Source organism: Delphinus delphis, chromosome 2 (genome assembly GCF_949987515.2).
Source record: "Delphinus delphis chromosome 2, mDelDel1.2, whole genome shotgun sequence".
Classification (NCBI taxonomy): domain Eukaryota; kingdom Metazoa; phylum Chordata; class Mammalia; order Artiodactyla; family Delphinidae; genus Delphinus; species Delphinus delphis.
Window position 1 is genome coordinate 164029706 of NC_082684.1, and position 12655 is coordinate 164042360.

At 36.3% G+C, this 12655-nt stretch overlaps 2 protein-coding genes across 3 annotated transcripts in view; both read right to left on the reverse strand.

Moving 5' to 3' along the window:
• The window catches only part of NEBL (nebulette), a 337204-nt gene that overhangs the window by 86418 nt on the left and 238131 nt on the right, over window positions 1–12655 (reverse strand). The gene's annotated exons all lie outside the window — the stretch shown is intronic.
• Window positions 1–12655, reverse strand: part of LOC132421067 (nebulette-like) — a 121507-nt gene that overhangs the window by 55100 nt on the left and 53752 nt on the right. The window contains exons 4-5 of the mRNA XM_060006185.1: window positions 12512–12622; window positions 2299–2409 (exon numbers count right to left, since the gene is read on the reverse strand). Coding sequence (XP_059862168.1) covers window positions 2299–2409; window positions 12512–12622 — 222 coding nt within the window. The remainder of the gene's footprint in view (window positions 1–2298; window positions 2410–12511; window positions 12623–12655) is intronic.

A 12655-nucleotide genomic window follows, 5' to 3' on the forward strand; every position in this document is an offset into this window, starting at 1 on the left:
TGGCCCACTGATGATTGACTCCATTTGGCCCATTGAAAAGTTTGACCAAAAAGGAGGTAGAAATTAAAAGCTATTAACTGTAATCATCCCAGTTTCTTGGTCCTCTAACAGATATCAGAAAGCTGACTCGATTTTGGTGGAAACATAAAAAGATAAGCAAAGATGCTGACATGCACTGTTTCTAGGTAAATCAGATGCACATGTGACAACGTATTTTATTTTAAATTAAATTAAGTCATTAATAGGCACAGTGCAAAGTGACATTCCGCATGATGAAAAGGTAACCCTATTAGTTAAATTCTCTGCAAATGAATTTCATTTTACTGAAGTCTTCTGGGAGACACGGTCTTTCACGGAGATGCTGCAGCCTCACCTACTGAACCAAGAGACGTACTTGCTTTCCTGTGGTTTTCCAGACCCACGTTTAAATTTCATATCTTTGGGACAACAGATGTATTATTCTAAGTGACTTGACTCTAGGGGAATATCAACTACTTCACAGGTAGAATACAAATATCATTCTCCCCTTAAATCTGAGTAAATAGTCTTAAACACTTTCTAAATCCTATTACATGTACAAACTTTGCATGTAAAGGTTGAGCCAAGCAGACACAGGACTGTAAGTAAACACATCCTTCTCCCATAAGTACACAGTATTGAATGGAGGAGAAAAGGGCTTTATACTCTATTCCCTCAATCCCTCAATCAAAGATTTTTTAAAAGAAAAGGCAGAGTTAAAATAATAACCTCAGGTCTATGATAAGGAACTTCCGTATTTGAATTTCATTGAATTTTAGAGTTAGAAAGGGTCTCCCCAGGAGCTGTGTAATGCCAGCCATCTCCCCAGACCACCAGACCACCTTCGAAGCCACGCCATCTATGGGAGTTCAAAGTTTCTTCCGCTTCAAACAGTGGAAGCTCAGGGTCCAGTTTTTCTTTCTTGCAGATGCACTGGATCCACTGATCTGAATTCTAATGATAACCTATTTTGCCCTACATTTTAAAATTTTCATTTAAAATCTTGACCAATAACCAGTGACCTTCAAGAGGGAGGCAGCAGGGTGTAATGGAAAGAGTGGACTAGGGAGTTTGATTCTTTAGTCTCATTTTCTTCATCTGCAAAATGGGAATCAGTACACAGATTTTGCAAGAACTGGAAATGATCAAAGTCTCGGCACCGTCTCTTGTGCGCGGCAGTGCTCGCAAAGTGGTAGTTATTATGATTATGATAGTCAAGTTCTCATAAAGCCTCCTGGTGAAATGCCCTTGCTGGTAATTACAGCCATGTAGCTTCTTCATCTCTTATCAATCTTAACCCATTTTAGAAAAGCACTTTTGGTATCGGCATGTGTTTATACATTTGGATTAAAATGTAGAAGCTCACTCAGCTTTTACTCAAACATTGACCTATTGCAATTTAATATCAGATAACTGTTGCCATCCTACAAAGAGACACTGCACAGCTGGGGCTCTGGAGGCCCTGAGGCAGCAAAGCACCATTCAGTAAGAGAACTAAGTGGTGGGGCAGAGCCTGTGTGAGATGACAGAGATGTTTCAGGTACTTTTCAAAGAAAGGGAGCTTTTTAACCCAACGAAGGCAAACACTTTATCTTAACTGATTCTAACGCAAAAAGAACCTGACAAACAGTTCTTACATTCCTTCTAGAAAGCAAAGAATTCATGATAAGGAGACAAATAAGCTTCCACTGAAATTTCAGGAAGAAATATTCTTCTAGGCCCCCAAGATAGTAGTGGTAATTGAGTAAACACATGAAGGTTTTGATGTACTTGTTACCTTATAGCCAAAGAATAAATGTGTTTTCTATGGGCTTGTTTCCTCTCTCTCGGCTTCTGCTTCTAAGCCGGCCGTTACACATCTATTGCTTTCCTACTCCTCTTGGGTCTTAAGTGTGACAGTCTGCCCCTCACATGAATTCCAAAAGAAACCCCAGTGGGGTACAATCTCACTAGCATCCCAGTTCTTCTGCAATTCTGCACTGTAAACCATGGGAGTAACGCCATCAAGTCACAGAAGTTCTAGGAATTGCTGTTAAAAACCCAATTTCCCAGGTCTGCAAGTGCCTGACATTTTGAAGGCACTCTACAAGGTTCTAATAACAATTGACAGAATAATTCAGATGTGCTTCTGACTGAACACTGGGACATAAAAGTAGAAGAAACTTTGGAGTTCTTTTTGAACAGGAATGTTGTAACATTTAAACTTCAACAACATACCCATCAGCCCTGATGTCAGTTAACTACAATGTTCCAGAAAATCATGAGGAATGGCTTGCTTACGTGACTCTGGTGCTTATTCACCTCCATGGCATGTTTGATCTCAGGCGGTTCCTTCATGTGGGCATAATCTGAGAATCCTTTGGCAGCATCGTGCTTCTGCTTGTAAGCAACCTTAAGAAAAACACAAATAATTGTTACTTTCATTTACAGGTGTATGAAATTTCTTACCTTTTAAATTTCAGTGTTCCGTTAGGATTTCATATAGTTGAATACCACCATTAATGGTCAAATTTGCCTAAGCTTCTGTAACAAAATAATATACATAATACTTTAACCTAATTCTAACTCTTTGTCATTTATTTCAAACGTCTTTGTCCACACGCTGAAATCCCCACTCGCATTCATGTAGCTTCAATCTCAGCTACGGTTTTGGGAAATCTTCCACATCCAAGAGGTTTTAGGGTCATACATGTTCAAGGTTTGAAGCTCGGGAAAGCAAATGACAAAACTGGGGAAGTGACTGGATATTTAGAAGTGAATTGTTCATTTTTTAATTGATTGTTATGCTTTTATGGAGGCACAGCTATAATAGAATATAAACCTTATTAAAAGCCCTAAACTTCGGGAGAAAATATAACAAAATTTTCACATATGTCAAGCCTTGTTCTCTGTTAGGGAAATAAGCATCATAGCGATGCCACCCATCACCACCATATTAAATCTGTCCCACACAGGGTTGGAGAGAAGACATGAGAATAATCAGAAGTACTTCAGAAGTAGAACTAACCAACCTCAACAGAGTTAGAAACTGAAGAAGATCCATAAGACAGCAAATTATCCCCTTACCTCAGTCTAATGCCATATTATCCTATTTATTCCCTTCACAAGTTTAAATTACTCAGTTTAATTTTCGTAAAATTACTTATTTTCTGTCTTCTCGTACTAGAATATAACTGTCTAGTTCAATACCTGCTCAGAACCCAGAATAGTGCCTGACATAAACTGCAATAAATATTTGCTCAGTGAGTGAAGAAATAGGACCCCAGAAAATATCTGAAGAGATTATAGTTGAAAACTTCCCTAACATGGGAAAGGAAATAGCCACCCAAGTCCAGGAAGCGCAGCAAGTCCCATACAGGATAAACCCAAGGAGAAACACGCCGAGACACATAGTAATCAAACTGGCAAAAATTAAAGACAAAGAAAAATTATTGAAAGGGAAAAATGACAAATAACATACAAGGGAACTCCCATCAGGTTAACAGCTGATTTCTCAGCAGAAACTCTACAAGCCAGAAGGGAGTGGCGTGATATACTTAGAGTGATGAAGGGTAAGAAACTACAACCAAGATTACTCTATCCGGCAAGGATCTCATTCAGATTCGATGGAGAAATCAAAAGCTTTACAGACAAGCAAAAGCTAAGACAATTCAGCACCACCAAACCAGCTCTACAACAAAGGCTAAAGGAACTTCTCTAAGTGGGAAACACAAGGGAAGAAAAGGACCTACAAAAACAAACCCAAAACAATTAAGAAAATGGTCATAGGAACATATATATCCATAATTACCTTAAACGTGAATGGACTAAATGCTCCAAACAAAAGACACAAGCTTGCTGAATGGATACAAAAACAAGACCCATATATATGCTGTCTACAAGAGACCCACTTCAGACCTAGGGACACATACAGACTGAAAGTGAGGCGATGGAAAAAGATATTCCATGCAAATGGAAATCAAAAGAAAGCTGGAGTAGCTATACTCATATCAGATAAAATGGACGTTAAAATAAAGAATGTTACAAGAGAGAAGGAAGGACACTACATAATGATCAAGGGATCAAACCAAGAATAAGATATAACAATTATAAATATATATGCACCAAACATAGGATCACCTCAATACATAAGGCAATTGCTAACAGCTATAAAAGAGGAAATCGACAGTAACACAATAATAGTGGGGGACTTTAACACCTCACTTACACCAATGGACAGATCATCCAAAATGAAAATAAATAAGGAAACAGAAGCTTTAAATGATACAATAGACCAGATAGATTTAATTGATATTTATAGGACATTCCATCCAAAAACTGCAGATTACACTTTCTTCTCAAGTGCGCATGGAACATTCTCCAGGATAGATCACATCTTGGGTCACAAATCCAGCCTCAGTAAATTTAAGAAAATTGAAATCATATCAAGCATCTTTTCTGACCACAATGCTATGAGATTAGAAATGAATTACAGGGAAAAAAACGTAAAAAACACAAACACATGGAGGCTAAACAATACATTACTAAATAACCAAGAGATCACTGAAGAAATCAAAGAGGAAATCAAAAAATACCTAGAGACAAATGACAACGAAAACACGATGATCCAAAACCTATGGGATGCAGTAAAAGCAGTTCTAAGAGGGAAGTTTATAGCTATACAAGCCTACCTCAAGAAATAAGAAAAATTTCAAATAAACAATCTAACCTTACACCTAAAGGAACGAGAGAAAGAAGAACAAACAAAACCCAAAGTTAGCAGAAGGAAAGAAATCATAAAGATCAGAGCAGAAATAAATGAAATAGAAATAAAGAAAACAATAGCAAAGATCAATAAAACTAAAAGCTGGTTCTTTGAGAAGATAACCAAAATTGATAAACCATTAGCCAGACTCATCAAGAAAAAGAGAGAGAGGACTCAAATCAATAAAATTAGAAATGAAAAAGGAGAAGTTACAATAGACACCGCAGAAATACAAAGCATCCTAAGAGACTACTACAAGCAACTCCATGGCAATAAAATGGACAACCTGGAAGAAATGGACAAATTCTTAGAAAGGTACAACCTTCCAAGACTGAACCAGGAAGAAACAGAAAATATGAACAGACCAATCGTAAGTAATGAAATTGAAACTGTGATGAAATATCTTCCAACAAACAAAAGTCCAGGACCAGATGGCTTTACAGGTGAATTCTATCAAACATTTAGAGAAGAGCTAACACCCATCCTTCTCAAACTCTTCTAAAAAATTGCAGAGGAAGGAATACTCCCAAACTCATTCTATGAGGCCACCATCACCCTGATACCAAAACCAGACAAAGATACTACAAAAAAAGAAAATTATAGACTAATATCACTGATGAATATAGATGCAAAAATCCTCAACAAAATACTGGCAAACAGAATCCAACAACACATTAAAAGGATCATACACATGATCACGTGGGACTTACCCCAGGGATGCAAGGATTCTTCAATATAAGCAAATCAATCAATGTCATACACCATATTGACAAATTGAAGAATAAAAACCATATGATCATCTCAATAGATGCAGAAAAAGCTTTTGACAAAATTCAACACCGATTTATGATAAAAACTCTCCAGAAAGTGGGCATAGAGGGAACCTACCTCAACATAATAAAGGCCATATATGACAAACCCACAGTAAACATCATTCTCAATGGTGAAAAACTGAAAGCATTTCCTCTAAGATCAGGAACGAGACAAGGATGCCCACTCTCACCACTATTATTCAACATAGTTTTGGAAGTCCTAGCCACGGCAATCAGAGAAGAAAAAGAAATGAAAAGAATCCAAACTGGAAAAGAAGAAGTAAAACTGTCACTGTTTGCAGATGACATGATACTATACATAGAGAATCCTAAAAATGCCACCAGAAAACTACTAGAGCTAATCAATGAATTTGGTAAAGTTGCAGGATACAAAATTAATTCACAGAAATCTCTTGCATTCCTATACACTAATGATGAAAAATATGAAAGAGAAATTAAAGAAACACTCCCATTTACCATTGCAACAAAAAGAATAAAACACCTAGGAATAAACCTACCTAGGGAGAAAAAAGACCTGTATGCAGAAAACTATAAGACACTGATGAAAGAAATTAAAGATGATACCAACAGATGGAGAGATATACCATGTTCTTGGATTGGAAGAATCAATACTGTGAAAATGACTATACTACCCAAAGCAATCTACAGATTCAATGCAATCCCTATCAAATTACCAATGGCATTTTTTACAGAACTAGAAGAAATCATCTTAAAATTTGTATGGAGACACAAAAGACCCCGAATAGCCAAAGCAGTCTTGAGGGAAAAAAAAACAGAGCTGGAGGAATCAGACTCCCTGACTTCAGACTACACTACAAAGCTACAGTAATCAAGACAATATGGTACTGGCACAAAAACAGAAACATAGATCAATGGAACAAGATAGAAAGCCCAGAGATAAACCCACGCACCTATGGTCAACTAATCTATGACAAAGGAGGCAAGGATATACAATGGAGAACAGACAGTCTCTTCAATAAGTGGTGCTGGGAAAACTGGACAGCTACACGTAAAAGAATGAAATTAGAACACTCCCTAACACCAAACACAAAAATAAATTCGAAATGGATTAGAGACCTAAATGTAAAACTGGACACTATAAAACTCTTAGAGGAAAACATAGGAAGAACACTCTTTGACATAAATCACAGCAAGATCTTTTTTGATCCACCTCCTAGAGTCATGGAAATAAAAACAAAAATAAACAAATGGGACCTAATGAAACTTAAAAGCTTTTGCACAGCAAAGGAAACCACAGACAAGATGAAAAGACAACCCTCAGAATGGGAGAAAACATTTGCAAACAAATCAACGGACAAAGGATTAATCTCCAAAATATATAAACAGCTCATGCAGCTCAATATTAAAGAAACAAACAACCCAATCCAAAAATGGGCAGAAGACCTAAATAGACATTTTTCCAAAGAAGACATACAGATGGCCAAGAAGCACGTGAAAAGCTGCTCAACATCACTAATTATTAGAGAAATGCAAATCAAAACCTCAATGAGGTACCACCTTACACCAGTTAGAATGGGCATCATCAGAAAATCTACAAACAATAAATGCTGGAGAGGGTGTGGAGAAAAGGGAACCCTCTGGCACTGTTGGTGGGAATGTAAATTGATACAGCCACTATGGAGAACAGTATGGAGGTTCCTTAAAAAACTACAAATAGAATTACCATATGACCCAGCAGTCCCACTACTGGGCATATACCCAGAGAAAACCATAATTCAAAAAGACACATGCACCCCAATGTTCATTGCAGCACTATTTACAATAGCCAGGTCATGGAAGCAACTAAATGCCCATCGACAGATGAATGCATGAAGAAGATGTGATACATATATACAATGGAATATTACTCAGCCATAAAAAGGAACGATATTGGGTCATTTGTTGAGACATGGATGGATCTAGAGACTGTCATACAGAGTGAAGTAAGTCAGAAAGAGAAAAACAAATATCATATATTAATGCATGTATGTGGAACCTAGAGAAATAGTACAGATAAACCTCTTTGCAGGGTAGAAGTTGAGACACAGATGTAGAGAACAAACGTATGGACACCAAGGGGGGAAAGCCGCGGGGGGGGGGATGGTGGTGTGATGAATTGGGCGATTGGGATTGACATGTATACACTGATGTGTATAAAATCGATGACTAATAAGAACATACTATATAAAAAAGTAAATTAAAAAAACAAGAATAACTAAACGGATGAGAATAAAACAAGAATAAATTAATGAATTATTTCAAAATTAATTTAAAATATATATATTAAAAGTTTAATAATAAGATACTAAATGGAATTGGAATTACTTGGCACAGAATAAAGGTAACTTAAAAAAGGTAACTTAAAAAAGGTAACTTAAAAAAAAAAGAATAAAGGTAACTTAAAAAAGGTAACTTAGAACAGTGGTCACCAAGAACAAAACAAGATCTAATTTTTATTGAAAGAATACAGTTACACTTAAGGGAAAACTTTTTACCAACATGAGCTCCTTGAGAGCTGTGTCCGTATCTTACATATCTTTTAATATCCTGTGCCAGTCATACTGAATGACACAGAACAGAAATGCAATAAATGTTTAGTGAATGAATGAATAAATGGGTTTATTAAACATTCTCACGAGCTTAAACTCCTCGTAGGCTTTAATAAGTAGAATTAACCACCCACTTAACTTAGATAATATACTTGTCTCAAGGATTAAAGTGATAATTACAAAAATAATTTTTTTAAGTAAAAGCATCCAATCCTACCAAAAAAAAGGGAACGTCATCTAGCACAAATATCAATGTTCAAATCCCTTCTCTGGCTTCCCCCACTGAGTTTTTCTTGAAAACTTCCAGTGAAAGAGAACTCAACCTGGGTATCACGGTCTCTAAATTTTGAAGATGCTGATACAAAGTTCCTCCTTTAATGAAACTCAAGTCTATCTCCCAGGAGCTGCATCCATTTGGCCATAAGGGAAGAATCTGGTTCACAGGACAGAACTCCAAACATGGGAACACAGCTGTCAGTGGCTTCCATTCCCCGGACCTGTCTGTGTAGATTAAGGTACTGAACCCCTGTACACTCTAAACGCTCTCTGAAGCACAATTCCAATGTTTCCACCTCTTTCTTAAGGTGTCCACAATATCCCAGATATGGCCTGACCTATCCTAATTAGAACTGTTCAGTTTAATCTAGGTTATCATCTCAAATGTGCTACATGCTAGTAACACCTCCACGGATCACACCATTTTCCTTTTGATTACTGTGTTGAGATTTCTGTCAGCTAATGCCCCTAAGTCTTGTCCACTCCTGCTCAGCCCTGATCCCACATCTGGTTGAGTATTAGGCCTCGCATACAGCACCTCACATTATTCCAGGGTTAATTCATCTTGCTAGAGTCTGTCCGTTGATTTAATCCATCAGGATATCTAATTCTGATGAACTTATCGTTTACATTTTCACCAATTAATTATGTTAAACAGGATACCCATTAAGAACCTCCATTCAGACTGAGAAAGTCCATTATCTCAGTTTCATTACATTATATATTATAACTTGTGGGAAGGAAGGAGGAGTTTAGTGAGTGGCCAAGTCTCTTAAGCCAAGAAACAACTTCTATGAGATCTGTTATAAGGAAAAAAAAAACTGGCATATGCCTGTCTCCTTTCTGCTGGATGCCTGGTTGATTTTGCGTTTTTGACTATGATACTTGTGAACTTATAACCAATGCAGCTGATCATTTTGCGGGTTATCATAGAAGTGGTGAGTCATCAAGCACAATTTTAAAAAGCACTCTTTCTTAAAAAGGCTATGTAATTTTCTACTTGCAGCATTAAAATAGTCATTTCATTTATAGCTGCTGCTAAGCACCACTTTAGAATTAAGATTACATCAAATTGGAGGCAGCTGAACTTTATCATATTAATTTTCGCCCTTAAAATAGCTAATGGAAAATTATGTCACACTAATAAATTTTCTGATAAATTTGATTTCTTAGGATTTGTCATTAATGTGTGGCATTTCCCTAGATTAATACTGTTTTCTTCCAACCTTGTGAATTAAGGTTGCTATGATACTAGATGCCTAACTAGTGGAAGATGCTTGCAGTAGTCTTATATAAATTATACGTAAATATGTTTACGCAAATAATACACACATTTATGTTATATATTCCATCTTATATGTTTATATCTCATATATACATATATTTCTGATTTACAGTATATTTCATAACTACTATATAGGTAAATGTACTTTTAATCCCATAACACAGGCAGCCCTGAAGCTCCTGAAACAGGACCTTGTGGCCACTGTAGATAAAAACATAAGCTCTCATAAATCTCCTCAGGTCGGACGCCTGAGTAGCCTATATCACTTCTGTGATAAGGGATTATTTAGTCTCTGCTTGAGACAGCTCTGGTGAGAAGGGTCACAGCACTTCATGGCACAGCCCATCCATTTCCAGAAGATTTCTTTGTGATCTTTGCCTGTAAAAGTTTTAATGAGAGTTATCTAACAAAATGGCTTCCTAAAATCTCCACATCTGTCTCTCTCTCTTTTTTGTAAGGCGTTTCTTCCTATCAGCCATTTTCTACAAGGAGTATTAACCTAGCTAACTTCACCTCATCACTCTAGTTTGGATGTAAGCATCTGAGAATGTTTGCAAATTGATTTTAAGATAATATTTTGTTCCAGTGTCAAAAGTTTAGGATACTTTTCAATAGAAGTTGGAACACAGTTAAATTTTAGTATTTGCCTAATACTAATACTCTAATTCAGGTTGGCACAAATCTGATACTATTTGGACACAGTAAAAGGTTAGTTCTATAATTATCACAGACACTATCAAATAGCTCTACTTTCTTGCCTGTCTTATTAGGCAATTGAGAATTGAAATTTTAACAATAATAAAATAGATTTATGTAAATCTAAAGAAATGTTATTACAATTACATAAATCTTTGAAATAGATACCTTCTTTGGAATCCAGGTTTTTCCTTTCTAACAAGTTCAGTGACTATAACACTGGGCAGTGATGTTCCTTGAGAGCACACATAAGGGTGCATATTCTAATGTAAGTGATAACCTATTCTGGAAAAAAAGAGATAGATTCCAAAATGTACAGTATGGATTATTTTGTATGTTAAGTTCTATGTGCACATATTTGTGTACTATAGATGTGTTTATGCCATAAAAATTTGAGAAAAGCCGTGCCTTTCCAAAGCAATTAGGATGTAAATACCTGAAAATCTTACCTTCCCAAGTATAAAAACAAGAAAAGATTGTTTCTTTTCTTTATCGCGTAATTGCTGCTTATTATTATTATTATTGCATAAATGTTGTCAAATATCAAGTGTTGTAATTTCTTGCTTTATAAAGTAGTCCGTGTGATCGGCAAGTGGCTGGGTTACCAGGTGTTGGCAGGAAAAAAAGGGGGCATATTAGTCATGGTCAGCCATGCAGAACCCTGGCATATATTTTTAGCTTCATGTGCAGAGCTGAGATTAGCTTACTGCCAAGCTGGGTACATAGTGGACATTTAAGTTTGTGATAATGAAGTACTTAAAGATATTCTGCAAAGGATAACAATACTTGGTATTGTTCAAGAGTAATCTATTTTCAGACTATTTTAAAATTATCTAGGTATCCTCTACTTAAAAGTAAAAAGATTCTGAAAAAAGAAGTAACTTGTTTAATAAGAAAAAGAGGGATAGAAATAGTAAAAAGCGGTGGTAAGGGGTATAGTTAAGAACCCAGACTCTGCAGCCAATCTATCCATGTTCATGTGCTGGCTCTGCCATGTATTAGCTGTGCAACCTTGGGCAAGTTACCTAACCTCTCTGTGCTTCAGTTTCTACATCTCCAAAATGAGGATATCTCATGCAGTTGTGAGGATTAAATGATATAAATATATGTGAAATGCATAGAACACTACCTGACACATAGTAAGCATTTCTTTGTATTTATTATTACTAACCAAAAATGTAGCATGAAAAACATAAACTATGTAAAAGGAAACATCCCCTTAGAAAGGAAATCAATAAATTGAACAAAAATCCATTTTACAAGTGTTTACTGAATCCTCCCTGTGTTCCAGGGACTGTTCTAAGCACAGAGGTGGAGCAGGGAACAAGACAGATAAGGTCCCTGCTCTCTTAGGGATTAATAAAGTAACCAAAAAAAAAAAAAAAATCAGCTCGTGCTATGAAGAAAACAAAGCAATAATAGGAGTGAGAAAGAGGCGAAATATTCTGCTTTGAAATTCTGTTTTGAGAAACACAATAGATTAAATGCATTAAGGCTTCCTTCTGTGTTGATGTACTATAAAAAGAAAATTATGTGGATTCAAAATGAGTTTACATGATGACAGTTCTTAAGTTCATCTGCAACTTGCAATCACTAAAATGGCCATTTCCGCCTGGTGGAGGCTCTTTGTTGGTAGCCTGAGATATGCTACCAAGTGAAAAACACCATCCACGGAAAAGAAATTCAGGAACCACTTGTCTAATTGATGGAGCACAGATCTGTGGATCCTGAATTTAACCATTAATTTTTATGCAACTTTTAATAAGCTACTGGAATGTTCTCCCCTTAAAGATCATAGTTAAATTAAAGACTAGTTTAATATTTGCTATAAGATTGTAATCTAAGTAAACTGTCTAAATAAGATTTGAATTTGCTCTATTAGTAGTGGTGAATGGAACTAGGAAAAACAGCGTCATGTAACTGACATACTGGCAGGTCCTTGTCATTCTGATTCCACCGGCGACAGCTGACAGCACATGGATCAGTCGCTTCCAACTTTTCTCTCCGTATTTAATATCTAAGACAAACAACTCTTTTTAAAATGCTAAACAATTTGTACTAGGTATATGTTTGGTCTACACAATTATATAGTAATTCAGGAGAACCACACCTCACTCTGTAGCTGTGTAACTTCTCTTGCAAAGACACTGTCAATTGTGGCTGGCATCTGCTTATAAAGAGAATTGGAAAGGTCCGCCTTAATGGTGCCTTTGTATTTTGCCTGGGCGGGGAGAAAGAAAAGGGAAAAAATATT